The 22,089-nt window shown below is 46.5% G+C and overlaps 1 protein-coding gene across 13 annotated transcripts in view; it reads right to left on the bottom strand.

The window, feature by feature from the left end:
• Positions 1-22,089, bottom strand: part of CELF4 (CUGBP Elav-like family member 4) — an 842,420-nt gene that overhangs the window by 41,833 nt on the left and 778,498 nt on the right. For 5 of the 13 annotated variants that reach the window (XR_014012878.1, XM_081212992.1, XM_081212999.1 and 2 more), the window contains exons 9-11: positions 18,256-18,321; positions 13,531-13,611; positions 7,121-7,264 (exon numbers count right to left, since the gene is read on the bottom strand). Coding sequence is in view for 12 of the 13 variants with exons in the window: in XM_081212992.1 (XP_081069118.1) it covers positions 7,121-7,264; positions 13,531-13,611; positions 18,256-18,321 (291 nt within the window). In the remaining variant the exon portion in view is untranslated. The remainder of the gene's footprint in view (positions 1-7,120; positions 7,265-13,530; positions 13,612-18,255; positions 18,322-22,089) is intronic. The other 8 variants (XM_081213002.1, XM_081212994.1, XM_081213003.1 and 5 more) reach the window with 3 other exon arrangements.

Here is a 22,089-nt window from a genome sequence, read left to right as displayed (position 1 = left end):
ACCTGGAAAAACTGCAGACAAACGTCAGCTCCCTCGGCCAGTAAAGCGAGATGAGCGCCGCAACCCCAGAGTCGTTCATGGCTGGACTTAACTGTCAGGGGTTCTTTACCTTTATCCCCTGCCCACCCCCCCATACTTGGTTCAGGAGGGCTTACTTTGGAGTAACTGAGCAGAGGATTTCAGCTTTAGGCTTCAAATGCACTCTCGCAAGGCATCCTTGTACGTGAGCGGCCAGGGAAGCAAAACAAACACTTCTCCTTTCTAAGCAGAGATAATTCTGTAGCATGGGCTGCTATGACCGTTTCTTGATCATGCTCTTAGGATGTATAAGGCAGGGGTCAGCAAACTTTTTCAGCAGGGGGCTGGTCCACTGTCCCTCAGACCTTGTGGGGGGCCAGACTATATTTTTAGGGGAAAAATTCCTATGCTCCACAAATGACCCAGAGATCCATTTTAAATAAATGCACACATTCTACTCATGTAAAAACACGCTGATTCCTGGAACTTCTGTGGGCCGGATTTAGAAGACAATTGGGCTGGATGCGGCCCCCGGGTCTTAGTTTGCCTACCCATGGTACAAGGCAGTGGTTCTCAACCTGTGGGTCCCCAGATGTTGTTGGACTACAACTCCCATCATCCCTAGCCAGCATGACCAGTGGCCATTGATGATGGGAGTTGTAGTCCAACAGCATCTGGGGACCCACAGGTTGAGAACCACTGTTATAAGGGTTCTCTTTGCTGCAAGGCTGGGGGCCCTGGGGTGTGGTTTTTGGAGCCTATTTGGAGGCAAAACAGTGTTTCCCAAAGTGAGTGGTACCACCTTATAGAGGGCAGTGGGATTTCCTAGGGGGAAGGTAAGAAGCAAGGGCTGCCAGACTTTCAAAAGCTGATATCACCGAATCAAGTACATCAATTCTCTTGAATCAATTAGACTAAGTAGTTTTCAATGGATTTTGAATAAATGCGTAATTAATTGTTACTGTTTTGAATTTTATTGTGCTATCCTCTTTCTTACAGCGTCATGCAAACCACTGCTCTGAATAATGCTTTTTTTGGTAGGGTAGGGGGCTTTGGGGATGAGTTAATGGAAGCAAGGGGCAGTGGCCCCAAAAGGTTTGGGGTAGAGACAGCAGCACATTTGAATCATAGTGTTGTAAGGGGTCCCTGGTGGTCATTTGAACCAGGCAGAGGGCCTTCTCGGTAGTGGCACCCGCCCTGCCACCAGATGTCAAAAAGAAAAACAACTACCAGATTTTTAGAAGACATCTGAAGGCAGCCCTTTTTAGGGAAGCTTTCAATGTTTAATAGACTATTGTATTTTAATATTTTGCTGGAAGCTGCCCAGAGTAGCTGGGGAAACCCAGCCAGATGGGCGGGGTTTAAATAATACATTATTATTATTATTTAGTCCAACCCCCTGCAATGCAGAAATCTCAACTAAAGCATCCATGGCTGATGGCCATCCAACCTCTGCGTAAAAACCTCCAACGAGGGATTCTGTTCCACTGTCGGACAGCTCCTACTGTCAAAAGGTTCTTCCTGATGTTTAGCTGAAATCTCCCTTCTTGTAACTTGAAGCTATTGGTTTGAGTCCTGCCCTCCAGAGCAGGAGAAACCAAGTTTGCTCCATCTTCCATGTGACAGCCCATGTGACATGCTTGATGGGCAGCTCTTGCTGACCCTCTTTGCTCTGCTTTGCTGTTGGTTGGTCTCCCTCTCCCCCCCCCCATCCAATAAGATTTGAGCTTTGGAGTGGGAGTGACACTTCGCTTGAGCGGACCAGGGAGGGAACTTCATCCTTCTGGTCACATTCTTGGAGACAGAGGGACAGGGTGTCCATAGGCTCGGCCAGTTGGTTTCCTACCTAATGCAAACATGCCCCACCCTTTTCTATAAATACAATAAATAACTATCGAATGAATGAATAAATAAATGTGTGGTATGGCAGTGACTCCTGCTCACACCTGGTTCTGCTCCCACTGCGAGCATAAGTAGAATTTTAATTGCCAGTGAGCATGGGTGGCAGGTGGCGCTGTGGGTTAAACCACAGAGCCTAGGACTTGCCAATCAGAAGGTCGGCGGTTTGAATCCCCGTGAGGGGGTGAGCTCCTGTTTCTCGGTCCCTGCTCCTGCCAACCTAGCAGTTTGAAAGCATGTCAAAGTGCAAGTAGATAAATAGGTACCGCTCTGGTGGGAAGCTAAACGGTGTTTCCGTGCGCTGCTCTGGTTCGCCAGAAGCGGCTTAGTTATGCTGGCCACATAACCTGGAAGCTGTACGCCGGCTCCCTCGGCCAGTAAAGCGAGATGAACCCCGCAACCCCAGAGTCGGCCATGACTGGACCTAATAGTCAGGGGTCCCTTTACCGTTGCCTCTTATGTTGCTTCTACAAGAACTTGCAAAATGCAAAATTTTCTTTCCTTTTCTCCATGATTTAGAAAGGTAGCTTAGAGGCACAGAGCTGAAGATTGGGCTGAAGATTTCAAACCAGAAAGGATATGCATTAGCCTTCCTCACCCCTGAGGCTCCCATTTCCTTTCTGTTTGTCACCCCTCTAGCCTAGTTTTCCATTCATTCTCTGGCCTTCTACGCTGCCCCCACCCGACATTATTCTCCAGCTGCACCTCCTCTTCCAAGCCTCCACCTTTGAAAGTTATCCAAAGGGGGACAAAATAACAAAGATTGGACCGGGAATCAATTGAAATATGCAGTCGAGTTTTCTTCTGCGATGTGACCTTTGCAATACCACCCACGTCCCTTCGAAAGGAAGAGAGAAAAGACAAGGAAGACCCTTGCAACTCATGTGCAGAGGGGTTTTTTGGTTGTTGTTGTTGCCTGGGAAAAGGCCGGGCTGTCCCTTTAACTGTGGAACAGCAGAGCAGCTGCTCCTCTTGCGCAGACATGCTTGCTAGGTCTGAAAGTTTTGGTAAGTCGGTATATAACTGACAGTTAGATTTATCTCCCCAATAAGCAATCAACATTATAATAAAGGAAAAATGCTTTCCGTGCACCTTTGAGAGCGCATCAGAAATTAATCTAAACATCAAATTAATTATAGTTTGTAAAATGAATAGTGGCTCACAGCCCTAATACTTGTGCGGCTCTTCCAACGCCCCCCCCCCCGCCGGTCACCCTCCCTCCCTCCCTCCCTCCCCTGATTGCCTAGATGCTGTCGCGGAATGTGGGCGGAGGGCAAGAAGTTTTATGGGCCTCTATTTTTCATTCATACCTTCCCATCCAACTGGAGATTTTCCTCCTCCCACCGTTCGCAGCTGCCAAGTGCAGCGTGAGGCCCTGGCACGGAATAAACTTCACTGAAAGGTCAAGGAAAGGCCGGTGGGTGGGATCGGTTGCTGGGACTTGGAGCCTGCCTAGATGGCAGGGATTTTAATTAATTAACGGAATTATAGAAGCATAGAACTGTAGAGTTGGAAGGGTCCCTGAGGGTCATCTAGCCCAACCCCTGCAATGCCGGAATCTCAACTAACATGGCAGAGATGGCCATCTAACCTCTGCTTAAAAACCTTTAAGGAAGGAGAGTCCACAACCTCCTGAGGAAGACCATTCCACTGTCAAACAGCTCTTACTGAAATCAAGATATACTATGTCTGCACATTCCCCTGATCTACCAAATTTGTAACTCTAAAAAGAAATGGGATTTGTCTGGCATGACTTGTTCTGGAGAAACCCATGTTGGGTCTTAGTAATCACAGCACACAATCAGTCAATCATCAATCAATCAATCAATCAATCAATCAATCAATCAATCAATCGACTGATTGATTTTAAAAAAGAACAATCCATATTTTTGTGGTCCACTTTCTCAGTGGCCAATAGTGGGCTGTTATCCCTTCTGAAAATCGCTTGCCCCATCTCACAAGAATCCATCAAGAGGGCTTCTTTGGGAGGTGGGGGAAGACTTTAGAAAATGGTTAATTATTCCCAGAAGAGATGGCCCCTTGCCCCTGTGTTCACCAGCCAGGTATAAATCACAGAATGGAATGGAAAGAACCCCAAAGGGAACCACAGCTAAAGATTCCCTGGCAGATGGCCATCCAAGCTCTGTTTAAAAACCTCCAATGAAGGAGAGTCCACCACCTTCTGAGGTGGTTGAGCAGCTCTTAGTGTCAGAAGGTTCTTCCTAACATTTAGGCAGAAACTCCTTTCTTGTCCTTTGAATCCATTGGTTTGGGTTCTAGCCTCGGGAGCAGCAGGAAACAAGCTTGCTCCATCTTCCAAGATCCTCCCTTCAGATATTTGAAGTTGGCTATCAAATGCCGATATGATACGTCTTCTCCATGCATAACATACCCAACTCCTTCAACCATTCCTCATATGACCACAAAAAGCATGCTGAAACTAGGATTGTGAGGATGGAGGTGGAGGACCAACGCAGCCCTGGATTTACTGCAGTGCTCCACAAATTCTCGGCATGTTTTAGCTTCTCTCAGATCCTTGTTTTTCAGAACTTAAGTCCCTTTCTCAACATTTTCACCCTAGTTTGCAGTCTCTCTCTCTCTCTCTTAAACATATTGGTATGCAGTTTTACCATAATATAACACACTGTGTGTTATTTGCATTAATATATATGTATGCAGCTGATCATAATTTTCACTAACATAGAGAGCCAGTACTGAACTAATACCCTGGGAGACCAGGGTTCAAATTGCCACTCAGCCATTAAGCTCGCTGGGTAACCTTGGGGACCAGTCACTGCATCTCAGCCTAACTTACCTCACAGGGTTGTTGTGAGGACAAAATGGGGAGAGGGTGAGCTATGTACACCAGTGTTCCCCAACCTTGGGCCTCCAGCTGTTTTTGGACTACAATTCCCATCATCCTTGACCACTGGTCTTGCTAGCGAGGGATAATGGGAGTTGTAGTCCAAAAACAGCTGGAGGCCCAAGGTTGGGGAACACAGATGTACACCACCTTGGGCTCCTGGGATATAAATGCAATAAATAACAAATAACAATAGATAATTTTTCTGCACACATCATTTGGGTGGAGATGTGCGACACCAAATTCGGAAGAGTGCGGATTTCGAAGGGTCATTGTGTTTCGGTTCACGCACTGTTTTGGGAATTAGGTAAGTTCACTTTAAAACATGAACCAGCCCTGACATCTCCTTCATTCCTATTGGGTGAGTGGGCCTGGGCACACATACTACAGTGGTACCTCGGGTTACAGATGCACCAGGTTACAGATGCTTCAGGTTACAGACTCTGCTAACCCAGAAATAGTACCTTGGGTTAAGAACTTTGCTTCAGGATGAGAACAGAAATTGCATTGCGGTGGCAGCAGGAGGCCCCATGAGCTAAAGTGGTGCTTCAGGTTAAGAACAGTTTCAGATTAAGAACGGACCTCCAGAACGAACTAAGTTCTTAACCAGAGGTACCACTGTAGTGAGCTTAGCCATATCTGCTCAAATGCCTCTGGAAATTTGAACCAGCCTTGACATCTCCACGACCTCATTACCGACCATGTCCCTGTGCATCCTCACCCCACACCTCAGCCCCCTTTTGGGCTCACGTGACTTGTCATCTCCCACCCCCTCTTCTGGTTCAGCCCACTTTTCATCATGTGGTCACAGTCAGGATTTCACATGACTTTGCCTCCTGGATCAGGCCAATGACCCAGTATTGGTTTGTTTTCAGTTTTGTTTTCATTGTGTATTTTGTATTCTTATTTTGTATTTTAATGCTGTGAAGAGCACGGGGATCTTCGGATGAAGGGCGGAATACAAATCCATCCATCAAACAAATAAACAAACAAAGCCCGATGTCCTTTTCCAGCAGTGGACACCCAGACTCCAGTGTGGTGTAGCTGTTGAAGTGTGGGCCCAGGACCAGGTTTCAAATCCACACTCAGCCATGAAAAGCTCCCTGGGTAATACCTTGGGCCAATTCCTGCCTCTCAGTCTACCTCACGGGGTTGTTTTGAGGATAAAATGGGCAGGTGTGAGAGCCATGTTTATCACCTTGAGCTCCATGGAGAAAAAAGGCAGGATATAAATGTAATCGATATCATAATGAAAACGCCTGCAAGCAGGAACTTAGCCCAAGAGGACTTTGAATCCCAGCAGCTGTTCTTCAGCTGCCTGGGACTGTGGAGCACCGCCATTTCTAGTATGGCTCAGAGAAATCCTAGCATGGTAGAAGGGTCCGCAAGGGTCATCGGAAGGCTGTCGTCACTACTGAATTTTGGAGAGACATTTGGCTGTGTCGGAAAGAGAAGGGTAGGTGATAGAGGAGGGATTTCTTTGGGGGACAATGGCAGGGCTGAGGGAGGTGAGCTAATGGGAGGAAGTGGATGGATGGATGGATGGAGCTGAAGTTCCCAACCACCGCCCCACATAACAACATAGGCATCCAAGACAGTTAACAGCAGCACAAAGGGGAGGAGGGAGTGAGGATGGGGGGAACACCCTACAGAGAAATCCAAACACTGGGATCAGCATGCTCCGACATGCACTTCATCGCTCCTGAAGCCCAACCCCTTCCACCTCTGGTAAAAAGGAGCAGGCTCTCTGCCCCCCAGGCGCCCTCTCCTTCTGACACCCAGTCTCGCTCACCCAGCTGAGAAACGGTACCCAACCACATCGCTTAGCTTTCCTTCCTGCCCCATCTTTGAATTGTCCGCTAAGCTTTTCCGTTGCCGCCCACTGTCCTCGTTTGACCTGGGTCTTTCCGCTGGTTCCTCTGCTCCTCCTCCTCGCCACCCACTGCCCCAGCCCCAAATGCCTAGCAATCCCCCCATTTCCACCCGACCAGGATTTGGGATGGTGTCCCCAAAGGTTCCTGGAGTCAGCAATCCTCTCTGCAGCAGGGCAATGCACTTCCAAAGTATGAGACAGTGAGAAGGGAGCCAAGGGGGAAAGGGGAGGTGGGGCAGCGGTGGGGGGAAGGGGGGGAAGAAGAAGGCAGATCGACAAAGGGAAATCGAGGAGGAGGGGGAGGGGGAATCAGCTAAGTAAAGTTACAAAAAATATAGCAGTATGAGAAGAAAAAGGAAAAGGAAACCAAAAAAATAAAATAAGAAATAAAAAAACCAAACGGTAAAAGTAGTTCAGAGAAAGTTCCTTTCCTGGATGAATCTAATTGTTTTGTTATCTTTACCCACCAAAGCATTTACTTTGGTTTGTCGCCCGATCCACAAACACTTTCGAGGAGATGACATTACCGAATGGCAGGAACATCTGCATCAGCTCTGCGTCCCCAAACTCCTGGGGCAGATGGTAGATAAACAGGTTACAGCCCTCTGGTCCTGCGGGGAAGATGGAGGAGAGAGAGGGAGAGAGAAAAGAGGTAAGGGATGAAGAAGGAGGGAGCACACGGAACACGAGAACACAAGACACGTAAGAGGCGCTTGCCGGATCAGGCCCATGGCCCATCTAGTCTAGCATCCTGTTCTCACAATGGCCAACCGGATGCCTGTGGGAAACCAGAGTGCAGAGCACTGGCGCATGAGCCTTCTCCCCACTTGTAGTTTCCAGCAGTTGGTGTTCAGAAGTATTGCTGAAGGAGTGTCTCCACCCCCATCGTTCTGCTTGGACACTGAGGTCCAGCGTTGAGGGCCTTCTGAAGGTTCCCTCACTGCGAGAAGTGAAGTTACAGGGAACCAGGCAGAGGGCCTTCTTGGTAGTGGCACCTGCCCTGTGGAACGCCCTCCCATCAGATGTCCAGGAAATAGAGAACTATCTGACTTTGAGAAGACATCTGAAGACAGCCCTGTTTAGGGAAGCTTGTAATATTTGATGAATCATTGTATTTTAATATTCTGTTGGAAGCCGCCCAGAGTGGGCAGAAACCCAGCCAGATGGGCAGGGTATGTATGTATGAATAAATAAATATTGCTGCCTCCAACTGTGAAGGCAGAACATGGCAGGTGGCCATCAACTGCCCATCGCCAGTGCCTACTTGCCATCTAAGTTGGTGATCATCACTGCCTCCTGGAGGATGGGGGGAGCGAGTTCCATATTTTGACTTTACACTGCATGGATAGGTACAGAAGAAGAAGAAGAGTTTGGATTTGATATCCCGCCTTATCACTCCCCTCCTCCCTAGTTGATGTGGAAAGGCTGAGAAACAGATCCCTGAAACTGGTTTGTTAGTTTAGAAAAAAAGATAAGTAAGTGGTGACATGATAGAAGTTTATAAATTTATTTATGGCATGGGAAAAGTGGATGGATGAAAGGTTTTCCTGCTCTCTCATAGCGCTAGAACTTGTGGATGTCCAAGGGGGCTGAAGCTTGGAAGCCTCAGGACAGATAAAAGACAGCACTTCAATAGTTAAATTATGGAAGTCACATGAATGGCCACCAGTCTGAATGGCTTTAAAGGGATATTGGACAAATTCACGGAGGATAAGGCTATCAATGGCTATTGTTCAGGGAAGTTTTTAATGTGTGGCATTTTGATGTATTTTTAATCCTTGTTGGAAGCTACCCAGAGTGGTTGGGGAAACCGAGCCAGATGGGCGAGGTACAAATAATAAATTATTATTATTATTATTATTATTAGCCAGGACGGCTGTGCTCTCAGTTTCTGGAAACCACAGGAGGGGAGAGAGCTTTTGTTTCCAGCTTATGGGTTTCCCACAGGCATCTGTTTGGCCAGGATGACAGGCATAGGCAAATTTGGCCCTCCAGATGTTTTGAGACTACAACTCCCATGATCCCTAGCTAACAGGACCAGTGGTGAAGGATGATGGGAATTGTAGTCCGAAAACATCTGGAGGGCCAAGTTTGCCTGTGCCTGCAGTATGATAACAGGATGTTGGACTAGAAGGCCATTGGCCTGATTCAGCGGGTGCAGGATCTTCTTATGTCCTTAGGATTAGCTGGGATTTCCCATGATGGAATAAACCAATATGGCCTTACTAAATATCAGGTGGCCATAACAGGTACAGCACACAAATTTACACAATTCAAGCCAAGTTTTCTAATTTTAGTTCTGAGTGTTCAGACCCTCCAATTGTCCCTATTTTCCAGATTTTCGGATTTACAGGAAGCCGTCCCGGTTTCTGATTTGATCCCGGAATGTCCTCAGGACGTCCCTATCTTCATCAGAGAAATGTTGGAGGGTGTGGAGTGATGCACTCCCCAAGGAAAGGAGATAAGTAACTATATGATCTTTAGAAGATATCCGAAGACAGCCTATATAGGAAAGTTTTTCAATGTTTAATGTTGTATTATGTACAGTCGTGCCTTGGTCCTTGGATGTTTTGGCTCCTGAACGCCACAAACCTGGAAGTGAGAGTTCCGGTTTGCAAACATTTTTTGGAAGCCGCACATCCTATGCAATTTTCGCAGCTTTCGATTGAGTGCAGGAAGCTCTTGCAGCCAATTGGAAGCTGTGCCTTGGTTTCTGAACAGTTCCAGGAGATGAATGGAGTCCTGGAACGGATTAAGTTCGACAACCAAGGTACCACTGTATTTATATATGTTGGATGCTGCCCAGAGCGGCTGGGGCAACCCAGTCAGATGGGTGAGGTATAAATAATAAAATTATTATAATTATCATGATGGAAGAGGACATCCCTTTTTTCACTGGAGAATTGTTGACGGGTATGGAATCTGATGCAGAATTGTGTGTGTGTGTGTGTGTGTGTGTGTGTGTATCTGTGTGAAACTCTTTCCCCCCCACCCTTCCTAATGCCTTATCACATCACAACGATCAAGTGGATCAAGGGTTAAACCATTTCTTCCCCGTCAGTTGGGGGTCAGCGGGGGGAGAGAGAGAAAGGAGGGAACAGGGGTGTACCATGTAGAAGAGAAGGATTTTTAATGTTCTCGCTTTCTTCATCAGGGCATAATTATAGTGTCATAACACAGCAAATTACAACTTTGCCTTTCCTGTTAGAGAGAGGAGTTCACGAAGGTGCTTCCCCCTGCTTTTTATTGGCCATTACTCATCCCCTCGGCTGGCAGGGGTAGTTCCGCCGAGTCAGGATTCTGACAGATGCCCATTTAAAGCTCATTAAAATTCCCGGGCCTTGGCATGATTGAAGGCACTTTCCCCCTCCACATTTTCTTTTTGGATTAATGGAAAATGAAGCCCTGATGAAGACTTGCTAAGCACAATTTTCCCCCACTACGTTGCTAAAAGGAACGGCCGACCTGCTACAAGGCGCGAGGCTCCTCCGGGACCATGAGGTTGCCTCGGCATTTATGCCAACATGGGGGAGCAGGGCTGGGGTCAGCGGGCCAGGCTAATGGACTAATGAGGCCCCCAAGACTCTGCCGCTGAGCTAAGTGACTTCGAGAACCGGAGCAATCGAGCCAAAGCGCCGTCCCTCCAAGATGCAAGGTGGAAACACTGACATCATGTCGAGATCAGCTGCTGGGCAGGGTTCAGGGTCTTGGTGCTGAACAATTCAGGACCAGGTGACCTGGGGGAAAACACACCTGCCCCCGTAGAGACCCTGCAAAACACTTTAGATCATGTCAGGGAATTCTATTCTGCACCTTGCAGAATTTCACTGTGTGGCGACGTTAAAATGAGCTCTTTTCACTTTTGCCACTGTGCTATGGAAGGCCCTATTCTGCACCATCAGTTGCTACAGAAGTCTCATGAAGAAATAATAATAATAATAATAATAATAATAATAATAATAATAATAATACAGTGGTGCCTCGCAAGACGAAAAGAATCCGTTCTGTGATTCTCTTCGTCTAGCGGTTTTTTCGTCTTGTGAAGCAAGCCCATTGACGGATTAGCGGATTAGCACTATTAGCGGCTTTTAGCGGCTTATCTGCTGATCAGATCAGCTGATAAGCGGCTTAGCGGCTTAGAAAAAAGGGGGGAAGGGAAAAAAACCAGCAGGAACTCTTAAGACATTGTGGTCTTGCGAAGCAAGCCCATAGGAAATTCGTTTTGCGAAGCACCTCCAAAACGGAAAACTATTTCATCTAGCGAGTTTTCCGTCTTGCGAGGCATTTGTCTTGCGGTGCACCACTGTAATAGTTTCCCGCCCATCTGACTGGGGACTCAGCTACATAAGTGAAAATAAAACGTTATAAATGTGTTATAATACTGTGACACCAGATGGCACTGTAGAGCTGAAATCGGTACTCTATGAAATTTTTCTATTGTGAGCTTTAAAACGATTCCCCCCTCCGGAGCATTTTCAGAGTGTTTTTTTTAAAAATTGTGTAGATGCAGCCTGGGTTGCCACAGCCACTCTGGGCAACTTCCAACATATATAAAAACATAATTAAACATAAAAAACTTTCTGATAGTTCCCTGTTTCCTTGACATGACATCTGATAGGAGGGCATTACACAGGGCGGGCGCCACTACCAAAAAGGCCCTCTGCCTGGTTCCCTGTAACTTGGCTTCTCACAGTGAGGGAAACTGCCAGAAGGTCCTCGGAGCTGGACCTCAGTGTCCGGGTAGAATGATGGGGGTGGAGACGCTCCTTCAGGTATATGGGGCCATTTAGGGCTTTAAAGGTCAGCACCAACACTTTGAATTGTGCTCAGAAATGTACTGGGAACCAATGTAGATCATTTAGGACTGGTCTTATATGGTCCCAGCAGCTGCTCCCAGTCACCAGTCTATCTGTCCCTTTCTGGATTAGTTATAGTTTCCAAGTCACTTTCAAAGGTAGCTCCACATATCTCTCTGCCCCATAAGGTCAGACCCTGTTGGAATTCCCCGAATTCCTGTGTTTTTGTTTTTATATTTTTATATGTTTGTATACTACCTTTTAAAAAATGACTTTAATGATGCCTTTTAAAAATTAACCTTTTTTTCATTATACAATAAGATTTAGAAAACTAATGTAAATAAAAAACAAAAGCAGCTACAAAAAGTGAAAAAACAAACCTTTTTTAATAAAAAAAACCTCTCTTAAAGGTTCCTAGCCCTGACAACCTATAGAACGTAGTAGCCCCTCTCAACTCTCACCCGACATCTTTTGTTTCTCCTCCCAGCCTCTCACCCTGGGAGACGGACATTTCCCTCGCTCAAATCCAGGGTCCCTGTAGGTGACTCAGCATGGGAGTTCCACACTGCAAGGGGCGTTGCCCTCCACAGGAAATGTGGGGGGGGCTGTGGGAGGTCGAAGGGGAAATGACTTGGGTCAATGCACCATGACTTCACGTGACGTACTTTCCACAAGACTGATTAAGTGGCTAATCACATGGTGCAATATATTCATATTTACTCTGATTATCCAAATAATGTAGGCAAGCAAAAAAAGTATTCGATACAGGCTGGAGTCCATATGAGTTCCTTAGATACCCTTTGGCTACTGGTAATTTCTTTCTCTCTGTCTCAGTTTCCCATTTGTAAAGATGGATGGTTAATGGCTTGGCCAAAAGTGTGAATTTGAAGATGAGTTAATTCCTGTAAATAATACATTTGGCTTTTTTTTAAGGTGATATAATCATGATCAATAGTAATATATTAAATTTTCACCCCTATATTTTATACCATTTCTAAATGTTTGATACATCAGGGCATATATGTATTGTACAGCTATCAATTTACACTGATAGCTGGCTAAATTGGTTTTAATTTGTGTTTTGATGTGTTGATGTGGTTAGCTTCTCTATTATGGCTGTTCTTATAGTTGTTAAACTGTACGTATTTGCACAGTTTGGTGGCTTTTGTAATTAGTATTGTAATATTGTAATTTTGTAATTACAGTGGTGCCCCGCAAGACGAATGCCTCGCAAGACGGAAAACCCGCTAGACGAAAGGGTTTTCCGTTTTTGAGCTGCTTCGCAAGACGAAAACGTCTTGCGAGTGTTCTGATTTTCCCCCGCTTCCCCCCTTTTTCTAAGCCGCTAAGCCGCTAATAGCCTTTTAGCCGTTAAGCCGCTAAGCCTTTAATAGCCGCTAATCTGCTAATCCGCTAATAGGGTTGCTTCGCAAGACGAAAAAACCGCTAGACGAAGAGACTCGCAGAACGGATTATTTTCGTCTTGCGATGCACCACTGTAGTATTGTGCAGTTATACCAATTCACCTTTTAACTAACCAGCTACTGTCTAACACTCTATGGTCAACACCGGACTATTCGAGTTATGCTGCCGTCTAGAGGCTGATATCTGAGGAGACTCTAGGTGCAAAATCTTACCACCTTTCCTACTCTTTTATCATTTCCTCCAGGAGGCAGCAGCTACAAAAAACGGACCAGCAAACAAAGCAAAACTTGGGCTCACATTGAAGTAATAGCATATCTTCAATTTATTAGGATGTGACACAAAAGGTTTGGGAAGCTGGTGAGTCTCTGGTGAAGAACTGAGAATTGAGGAATCTACACGGGTCTCACTCTTCAGTAAATATTTTTTTGTGGCTTCTTTCATAGGAGTTTTCATAGTGGCATCAAAATAGCAGCTCCGGAGACCTCTGGCAGGAGTTTCCTTATGTTATGATACCTAGATAGTGACCACTTCTTGAAGTATGTGCATGACATTGCAAGGAAGTGTGTTCTCCAGAAGTGGTGGCTGCCTACGCAGTGTTTCTTCCTGAAGCTACAGAAAGAATTGCCCATGGTCAAGACAGTATCCCAAAGACTCACCTTCTCTCTGTTGCTGTGGGATCATGGGAGGCGGCTGTGGGAAGGCTTGGCTAATCTGGCCATATGCAGCAGGGTAAGCAGCTATAGGGGAAAGAGGGGGAGAGAAGAAAGGAAGGAAGATTTCAGGACCATTGTAGAAGCAGATCTTCACCCCACCAATCATCCCCAACCAATAATTAAACCTCGTCAGGCCATAAGGTGGCACATTATAACATGAACCCAGAATAAGTTGGGTTCTTGAAAACTGGGTAGTCTTCCTTTGCTTAAGAGCTCTTGGTGTTCTGCAGAACTGGGTTAAGTGCACACATGAATGCCATCACTTGGTTCCTCAACACTGAACGTGTGAACTAACTCTCTTGAATGCCATTGGCTTGGAAAGGCTGCAAGAGTCAGATTTGCCATGCTTGAGCTATGATGGCCCACTCACCAATGCAATTTAATGCCGTCATTAAAATGATGAGCGTACATGCAATGGGCCTGTCTGTATCCTGCATCCAGTTGTGTAGCTCTGAGGATCACACTGGAAATGCATCACAAATGAAAGAGCCACAAGCCATATGCATAGACAAAGGGAGGCAACCTTGAAGGCCCAGTGAACGTTCTGGGAGAACATCATGGTGCAACTTGGTTGCAGGTAAGCTGGTGTGGCCCTGAGCAGGGGTCCATGGATACTCAATAACACAAGGGAAAGAGTTGTGGAGGGGTAGCTGTGTTACTCTGTTGCAGCAAAACCAAGGAAGTCTCTTGTGGTAAGTACATCAGAACAGCCCACTGGATCGGGGCAATGGGCCACTTAGTCCAGCACCCTGTTCTCACAGTGGCCAACCAGATGTCTGTGAGAAACCTAGAAGCAGGATAAGAAGCCTCTCCCCTCCTGTGGTTTCCAGCCACAATATTCAGAAGCACTGTTGGCTTCAGCTGTGGAAGCAGAGCCACCATGACTCATAGCTATCAATAGCCTTCTCTTCCATAAATTTATCTCATCCTCTCTTAAAGCCATCTGGGTTGGTGGCCATCATTGTCTCCTGTCACGGTACCTTGAAAGACGAATACATTTATTACAGCATAAGCTTTCATGGACTGGAGGCTGATATCTCAAGTCTCTGATGGACTTCCATGTGTGGTGGAAACCAGTTATCTGCTTGCATAGCAACAGGAGGCGATGGCACCACAGACAACTATTTTAAAGGTCATGCCATAGCATGACACACCAATTCCGAAATCACGACACCTTGGGACCTTACGAAGGCCAAATTTGCTTTCCCAGGGGGGTTATCAAGAACTGAAAGGTCTGGACCAGATCAGTCTGTCAAATCTTGCAAGCAATAAGGGGCAGAAACTAAGACACCAGGAACTGGTCTTTTATGGAGAATGAAACTGAACTTCCCAGATCCAGGTTTGATTCACACACAAAAGCATTCCTTGGCAGGAGTTAATGGTCATTCTTTGAACCATAGGAAGTAAACCAATTGGTTGTAGCAACGGACAGGTTGTGTTATCCATGGAGACTAAGCACTGATATTAAAAGTTTGAGAAAATTCCAGTGGAAACGTACCACGACTAAAACATATGGGGGAACTGAAAGCATCCTATTGTCAAAGCACCCTGCATTTTGCATTTCAGGGAAGAATGTCCTTCCAACCCTTTTCGTACGAGTGCTTCGCAGAGAAATTTGTTACCCTGAATCTGAGCTGCTGCCTGACTTTGACTCCCTCTGTTGCCTTCTCCTTCACTTGCTCTTAGTCATTTGCCACAGTTCCCTGTTCCTGATTTTATTTGCTAGAGGGCTTTGCTGTGCTCTGCAGTGCTCCAGACCAGAGGTGGGAAAATGTCAAGCTTGTTGTATCTGCTTTCTGAAAAAAATTAATTTACTGGAACTCCATGTCCTACCAATTAGAGCCAGTTGCAAAAGGCACAGAAGAAAAAGAACAGTGCCTCTGAACATATGCTGAGACCAGGTACTTCTCCCTGCGTGAACAAAACTGAGCTCGCAGCTTCTGTTTTCTACAGAAGTCTGTTTCTGGCTAGCACCCTTCCCAGTGGCATAGCAGGTGTGTGTGGGGGGGGGGAAGGTGGGCTACCGGGGCAATTGCCTCGAGTGCAATTTTTTTTGGAGGTGTGCCTCTGCAGCTGCCACCCTGACCGGAGGCGCTCCCTGTCCCTCCCACTTGCCTCACCTGAGCAGCACTGGGAGAATACGGGCCCTTGCATCCTTTGGCTGCACAGGGGTCCCCAGCGGCGGGAGAGACAAGTGGATGGCAAGACTCACAGCAGTGGCACCAATCCATCCTGAGGATGCATGCACGCAGGTACTGCTGCTGCTCTGTAGCTCTGTCTGGTGGCAGCAGCAGTGCCGCGTGGAGGTACCGGTTGGGGGAGCAATGCTTGCCTTAGGAGACATACAATACTTTCCTTGCCCCGGGGCTCTGGCAACCCATGCTACACCACTGTTCCTTCCTTTAGCAGCCTAATTCATTTTTGGATGAGAAAAGTCACTTGGTTGTTCCTACTGTTAAAACAACTGGGAATCGGAATTGTCTGGATCTAGTGCAGATCACCGAGATATCGACTGGCAGATCCAGATCTCCCTTCTGCCCACCTGTGCTCCACAGGACTCCTTACACCACAGTGGCTGAAACAAAGGAGGACTCTGTGTTAACCAGTGGCGGCTCCTGGGAGATGGACAGGAGAGCCCTGATGTATTCTAGTCTAATTCACGACCATCTTTTAGATGAATAAATAATATCTCATGGCATTCCCCCTTTGCCTTTTCAGATTAATGTATCTTTTTTAATCCCTGTGCTTCTTCTGTACATGGGAACCTGTGTGATCTTCTATCCCACTCTCTACCCAAGACAAAAAATGCTCCCCAAGTTTGGAAGCAAAGGACTTCCAGTATCCATTCAATCTCCAAGTACTTTGCTCTTGTACCAAAATGACATCCTGTGTGCTAAGGTAATTTGAGCTCCGCAGTGTGAGAAAAGGGGATTTTCATTACCCATCTAAATTGTGCACACCAAGCAAAATTGCATACATTTCTTATTTTGCTTAATTGATGCTGCTAATTAAGCGAAGGGACAGGTTGCTGCGTAGGACACAGAAACCCGATCCCCTGGGAATCTTATTATTCACTTCTCCTTTCAGAGATTCTACGAGATACCACTGCATTCCATCTTCCTGCCATGTGGACTAGAAATTTGGATTTTTAAAAAATGAGAGCTGAGATTCTCAGGGTGATGTATTTTGTGCCTGACACTAAATTCTGCCCCCTCTTTTTTTTCTGGTGCTTTCTTTCTTCTTCCAACAGGCATTTGGGAACTGACTTTTTAAGGGAAAGGGTGCTGCTGTGCTTTTTTATTGCAATTATCTGTATGTTTCAATAGATTGTATGTAAATAATTTTATTAAAGTTCAATTGTTTTAGCTGTTTCTATTTTAGCTGTAAGCCGCCTTGAGTCCCAGCAAGGGTAAAAGGCAGGATATAAATAAATGTGGTAATAATAATAATAATAATAATAATAATAATGATGATGATGATGATGATGATGATGATGATGAAATACCTACAACCCTGATTTGAATGTCTTCTAAAAAATAGGGGCTTATCTATAATCCGTGGGGTTTTGGTGCCCTTGAATAAAGGACTTATTTCAAATGAAGAACATTTTCTTTGCTGCCCTGTGTTTCAATCTGTAAACTTAATTATGATTTTCAGTTTGAACTTCTTAATAGAACTCTATCTGATTTTTGTATGGCTTTCTTGTATTCCTGGTTATTCTGTTCCGTGGCTTGGCCATATGGCAGATTTTATTCCAGATGACCTGTTTATTGAGCCCAGGTCCTGATCTGTTTGCAGGGAAGTTAGATAAGGATGGCTATTGAAAGAGCATTTCTCATTTTCTTTACTGCAGAAAGTCAGATTTTTTGAGGGGAGGGGGAGTGAGTTTCTTGTGCAGAACTTCCCAATCAACTACAGCTGTGCAACACAAGTTTGCCGGACCTTGGTTGAATTCCACCTGAAAACTGCGACTAGCCGCCTGAGAAACAGTTTCTATCCAAATGTGATTCTGGTTTTAAATGCAGTGTAAGGTAGTCTTTATGTGAGTATATTGTATTCAGTTATGGGGTATCAGAGTTTTTAGGGGCTATAGCTGGGATAGCAGGCTTGTGGGTTTTTGAATGTCTGGTGCACCGTATTTTTTGCTCTATAAGATGCACCAGACCATAAGATGCACCTAGTTTTTGGAGGAGGAAAACAAGAAAAAAAAATATTCTGAATGTCAGAAGCCAGAACAGCAAGAGGGATTGCTGCGCAATGAAAGCAATGATCCCTGTGGCTGTTCTGGCTTCTGGGATAGCTGCGCAGCCTGCATTCGCTCCATAAGACGCACACACATTTCCCGTTACTTTTTAGGAGGGGAAAAGTGAGTCTTATAGAGCAAAAAATACGGTAGATTTTTAAAATTTCGTTGTTCTGTATGGGACAATGACAATAAAGATTATTGTATCGCCAGTCTGAAAGCACCCTTCGTTTCTTTGGGTGCTTGGCAGGGCAAAAATGCAACGATTTAACAAAAGCATTCTCCTATGGGTGTCGCTTCACGGTCTCATTGGGATTCCAAAATAATACAAAGCACAGGCACGCCGTGCCAGTTATGAAGAGCACCCAAATGCATCGGGCATCAGATAAGTGAAAGGTTTATTGGGGGAAAGTGTTAATACTAACGACCTGCATATTGCTGCACTCCGGCGTAGGCTTGCTGCAAAGGGTCGGCTGCGGTGGGACTCTGTGCTGTGAAGACACAAGAGAGAGAGAAAGAGGAGGGTTAAAGGGTAATGCAGGTAAGCTCAGGAGCACCAGAAGCACCTTCTGGGTCAGCCCAATGGCCCAACTACTCCAACATCCTGTTCTCACTGTTAAGATATTCCATTCCACCTTAAGAACAGACGTGTGGATTGTTGTATGTCACATGTCTCTTTACACTCCAGCACAGCTTCCTGGGAACTTCCGTTTGTGTATAGCTATTGCTTCCTGCTTCTTGCTTTGGACATGAAGGAGAGCAGACATGTTTTCTTTGTCCTGATGTATGCTGAATAGTAGGGACGTGGGTGGCACTGTGGGTTAAACCACAGAGCCTAGGACTTGCCGATCAGAAGGTTGGCGGTTCGAATCCCTGCAACAGGGTGAGCTCCCGTTGCTCGGTCCCTGCTCCTGCCAACCTAGCAGTTTGAAAGCACGTCAAAGTGCAAGTAGATAAATAGGTACCGCTCCGGCGGGAAGGTAAATGGCATTTCCGTGCGCTGCTCTGGTTCGCCAGAAGCGGCTTAGTCATGCTGGCCACATGACCCAGAAGCTGTACGCTGGCTCCCTCGGCCAATAAAGTGAGATGAGCGCCGCAACCCCAGAGTCGGTCACGACTGGACCTAATGGTCAGGGGTCCCTTTACCTTTACCTTAAATATGCTTTAAACAGCCTCTATCTGCTCTTCTGTTGCAAAGAGGTTTTTTTTACTCTATTGTCTTGCATGCTCAGCTTCTGAAGGCTTCTGAAACTCAAGTCACCGTTACATGCTGACCCAAGGACCGGAGATCGCCCGGCTACTGGCCAGTAGGCTGGAGCCAGCTGGGGGCTGCCAATTGCCCCCACTTCCTTGGAAGCATCCCAACACTCACAGGGGCCGACCAGATGCCCCAATACGAATCCTGCAAGCAGGACCCGGGTGCAAGAACTCTCTCCCCTCCTGCAGTTCCCAGCAACTTGTGTCCAGTAGCATTGCTGGGCGGGGGCCAGAGCAGAGCCATCTTGGCTAGTATGGATGGCTGCCATGGGTGCTTTAGCTGAGATTCATGCATCTCAGAGGGTTGGGCTTGTTAGGAAATCTTGCCTCTCAGGAGAAACTGGCCACTCTCCAGGCACCCAGCTTGATCTCCTGTTGACCTCCCTGTCTGCATTCCCGAGCAGGATCCAGGCTAGGTCACGATCGGCGATCCTCCTCAAGCGTGAGAAGAACACACCACTCTTCCCTGCCCCCAGGCAGGGGAAAGAGATAGACAGAAATGTATTTACATGCCTTTATTTCTGTCTTTCCAGCGTTACAGAGAAACACGTCTGCTCTCTTCAAACTCCAACAGCAGAGAGACAAACTCCACCTCCTGTACTTCCTGTACAGCTCAAATTACACTCTGAGCTAAATCCGGTGCTTTGCACTGTGAATAGACTGTCCCTCTGTTCCCACGGAACAGTCCCAACATTCCCATTATGTTTTGCTTTCATGCTAGCAGCTGCTCGCGGCCGCATTGCTTCTATATTGTAACAGGGCTAGGGACTCATGGGGTCCTTTCCAACTCTACAATTCTATGTTCATCCAACAAGCACACAAAGAGAAAAGGCAAATTAACCTGAAATAATAATAATAATAATAATAATAATAATAATAATAATAATAATAATAATAATAATAATAATAATAATAATTATTTATTTATACCCCGGCCATCTGGCTTGGTTTCCCCAGCCACTCTGGGCGGCTTCCAACAAAACATTAAAATACAATAACCTATTAAACATTAAAAGCTTCCCTAAACAGGGCTGCCTTCAGATGTCTTCTAAAAGTTTGGTAATTATTCTCTTTGACATCTGAGGGCGTTCCACAGAGCGGGTGCCACTACCAAGAAGGCCCTCTGCCTGTTTCCCTGTAACCTCACTTCTCGCAGTGAGGGAACCACCAGAAGGCCCTCGGAGCTGGACCTCAGTGTCTGGGCAGAACAATGGAGGTGGAGACGCTCCTTCAGGTATACTGGACCAAGGCCGTTTAGGGCTTTAAAGGTCAGCACCAACACTTTGAATTGTGCTCGGAAATGTACTGGGAGCCAGTGTAGGTCTTTCAATACCGGTGTTATATGGTCTCGGCGGCCGCTCCCGGTCACCACTCTAGCTGCCGCATTCTGGATTTTTTGTAGTTTCCGGGTCACCTTCAAAGGTAGCCCCACGTAGAGCACATTGCAGTAGTCCAAGCGGGAGATAACCAGAGCATGCACCACTCTGGCGAGACAGTCTGCAGGCAGGGAGGGTCTCAGCCTGCGTACTAAATAGCTCGAGACCTTCCTTTCTCATGCCCTCTCCCCCCCCCCCCTGCGTAGGGAGAAGTCCGCAAAAAAGATATCCGTTGAATGAGCTCTTCCTCGGGTGTGCAGCAATAAAATATTTAAAGCATAGCTTGGCTGAACCTCCGTCCCCCTAATGTCACCTTGGCCCTAATATTTCACTTCTTATTAGGAGCTTAATTTGTATTTATCGGTGCTGCTAGGTTTTACATTTATGCAGTCCCCCTGGCTTTGTACTTTTTAAGACAGCCCCTTAGGGGGATCAGGGCCGTTCATCCCTTCCCTCTCCACCTCATTGCTTCTCTCCTGTCTGCGGAAGTGGAGCATCACCCGGAGACGAGGACTCAGGTAGAGCGGAAGCAGAAGCCTCAAAAGAATTTGCCTGGCTACCCTTGGCTAGAAGAGGCAGCTGGCAAATCCTAGGGAAGGGTCGGCGCTAAGATGGGTGCCCCCAAACTGCTGTTGCACAAAGTGATGCACTGCTTCTGTAAAACAGGAGCGCCGACTTGTGCCAAGTCATAATGACATCATAACTTTTTTGCTGTGGGTGCCCATGGGTGCCTGTCTTCCTCTCCCTGCCTTGGCTGCGGCTGAGTCCATGTGCCACCCGCCACTGCTGCCGCACTGTTTCTGCTCTGCTGCAGTTTGCCTTCCTCCAAAAGCTCCACTAGTTGTCTCGCTGCCTGCTTACATTATTCCACCCGATTCATTTCATTGCAAAGGAAGCACAATGCAAATGGGGGAAAAACAAGTACGTACAGTGGTACCTCAGGTTACAGATGCTTCAGGTTACAGACTCCGCTAATCCAGAAATAGTACCTTGGGTTAAGAACTTTGCTTCAGGATGAGAACAGAAATCGTGCTCCGGCGGCAACGGGAGGCCCCATTAGCTCAAGTGGTGCTTCAGGTTAAGAACAGTTTCAGGTTAAGAACGGACCTCCGGAATGAATTAAGTTCTTAACCTGAGGTACCACTGTATTGTTTGTGGACTGCAAGCAGCAACAGCAGCAAACCCTGGTCACGTTTGCAGGTTCAATTTCCATCCCGGACAAGGGAGGAATAAGCAAACATTGGCCATTTCTGTCCCCATTTTTGTTTCTGTTGGAATCTTCCAACATGCCCTGGTATGAATCAGCCTTCGGTGCAAGCCTATCAGAGAAAGAAGGAGGCTTGCCTGGCCTGACGCTTTGCATAGAAAGCAAGATCTGAGCTCGTAAAATGGAAGACTAAGCCGAGCTGATAAAACGGATGTCCAAAGTAACTTCTCTTGTCATCTCAGGGCAAAAGGCCCTTCCCAGGGCAACTGGCTGAGAAGAGGAGTCCGCCTCTCTCTTAATCCCATCATTTCCAAATCCCAGTGGAAAAAGCTTCTCTCAGCTAGTCGCTTCTTTTGCAAGGCGATCCCGGCCAGCACGAGACCGTGTGACCATGGCGTATAACCTTCCATAAACCTGGA

The sequence above is a fragment of the Podarcis bocagei genome, assembly GCF_964188305.1.
Source record: "Podarcis bocagei genome assembly, chromosome: 11".
In the NCBI taxonomy this organism is placed as follows: Eukaryota; Metazoa; Chordata; class Lepidosauria; order Squamata; family Lacertidae; genus Podarcis; species Podarcis bocagei.
The sequence above is the reverse complement of the archived record's forward strand: the minus strand, read 5'-3'. Positions and strand labels throughout refer to the sequence as shown.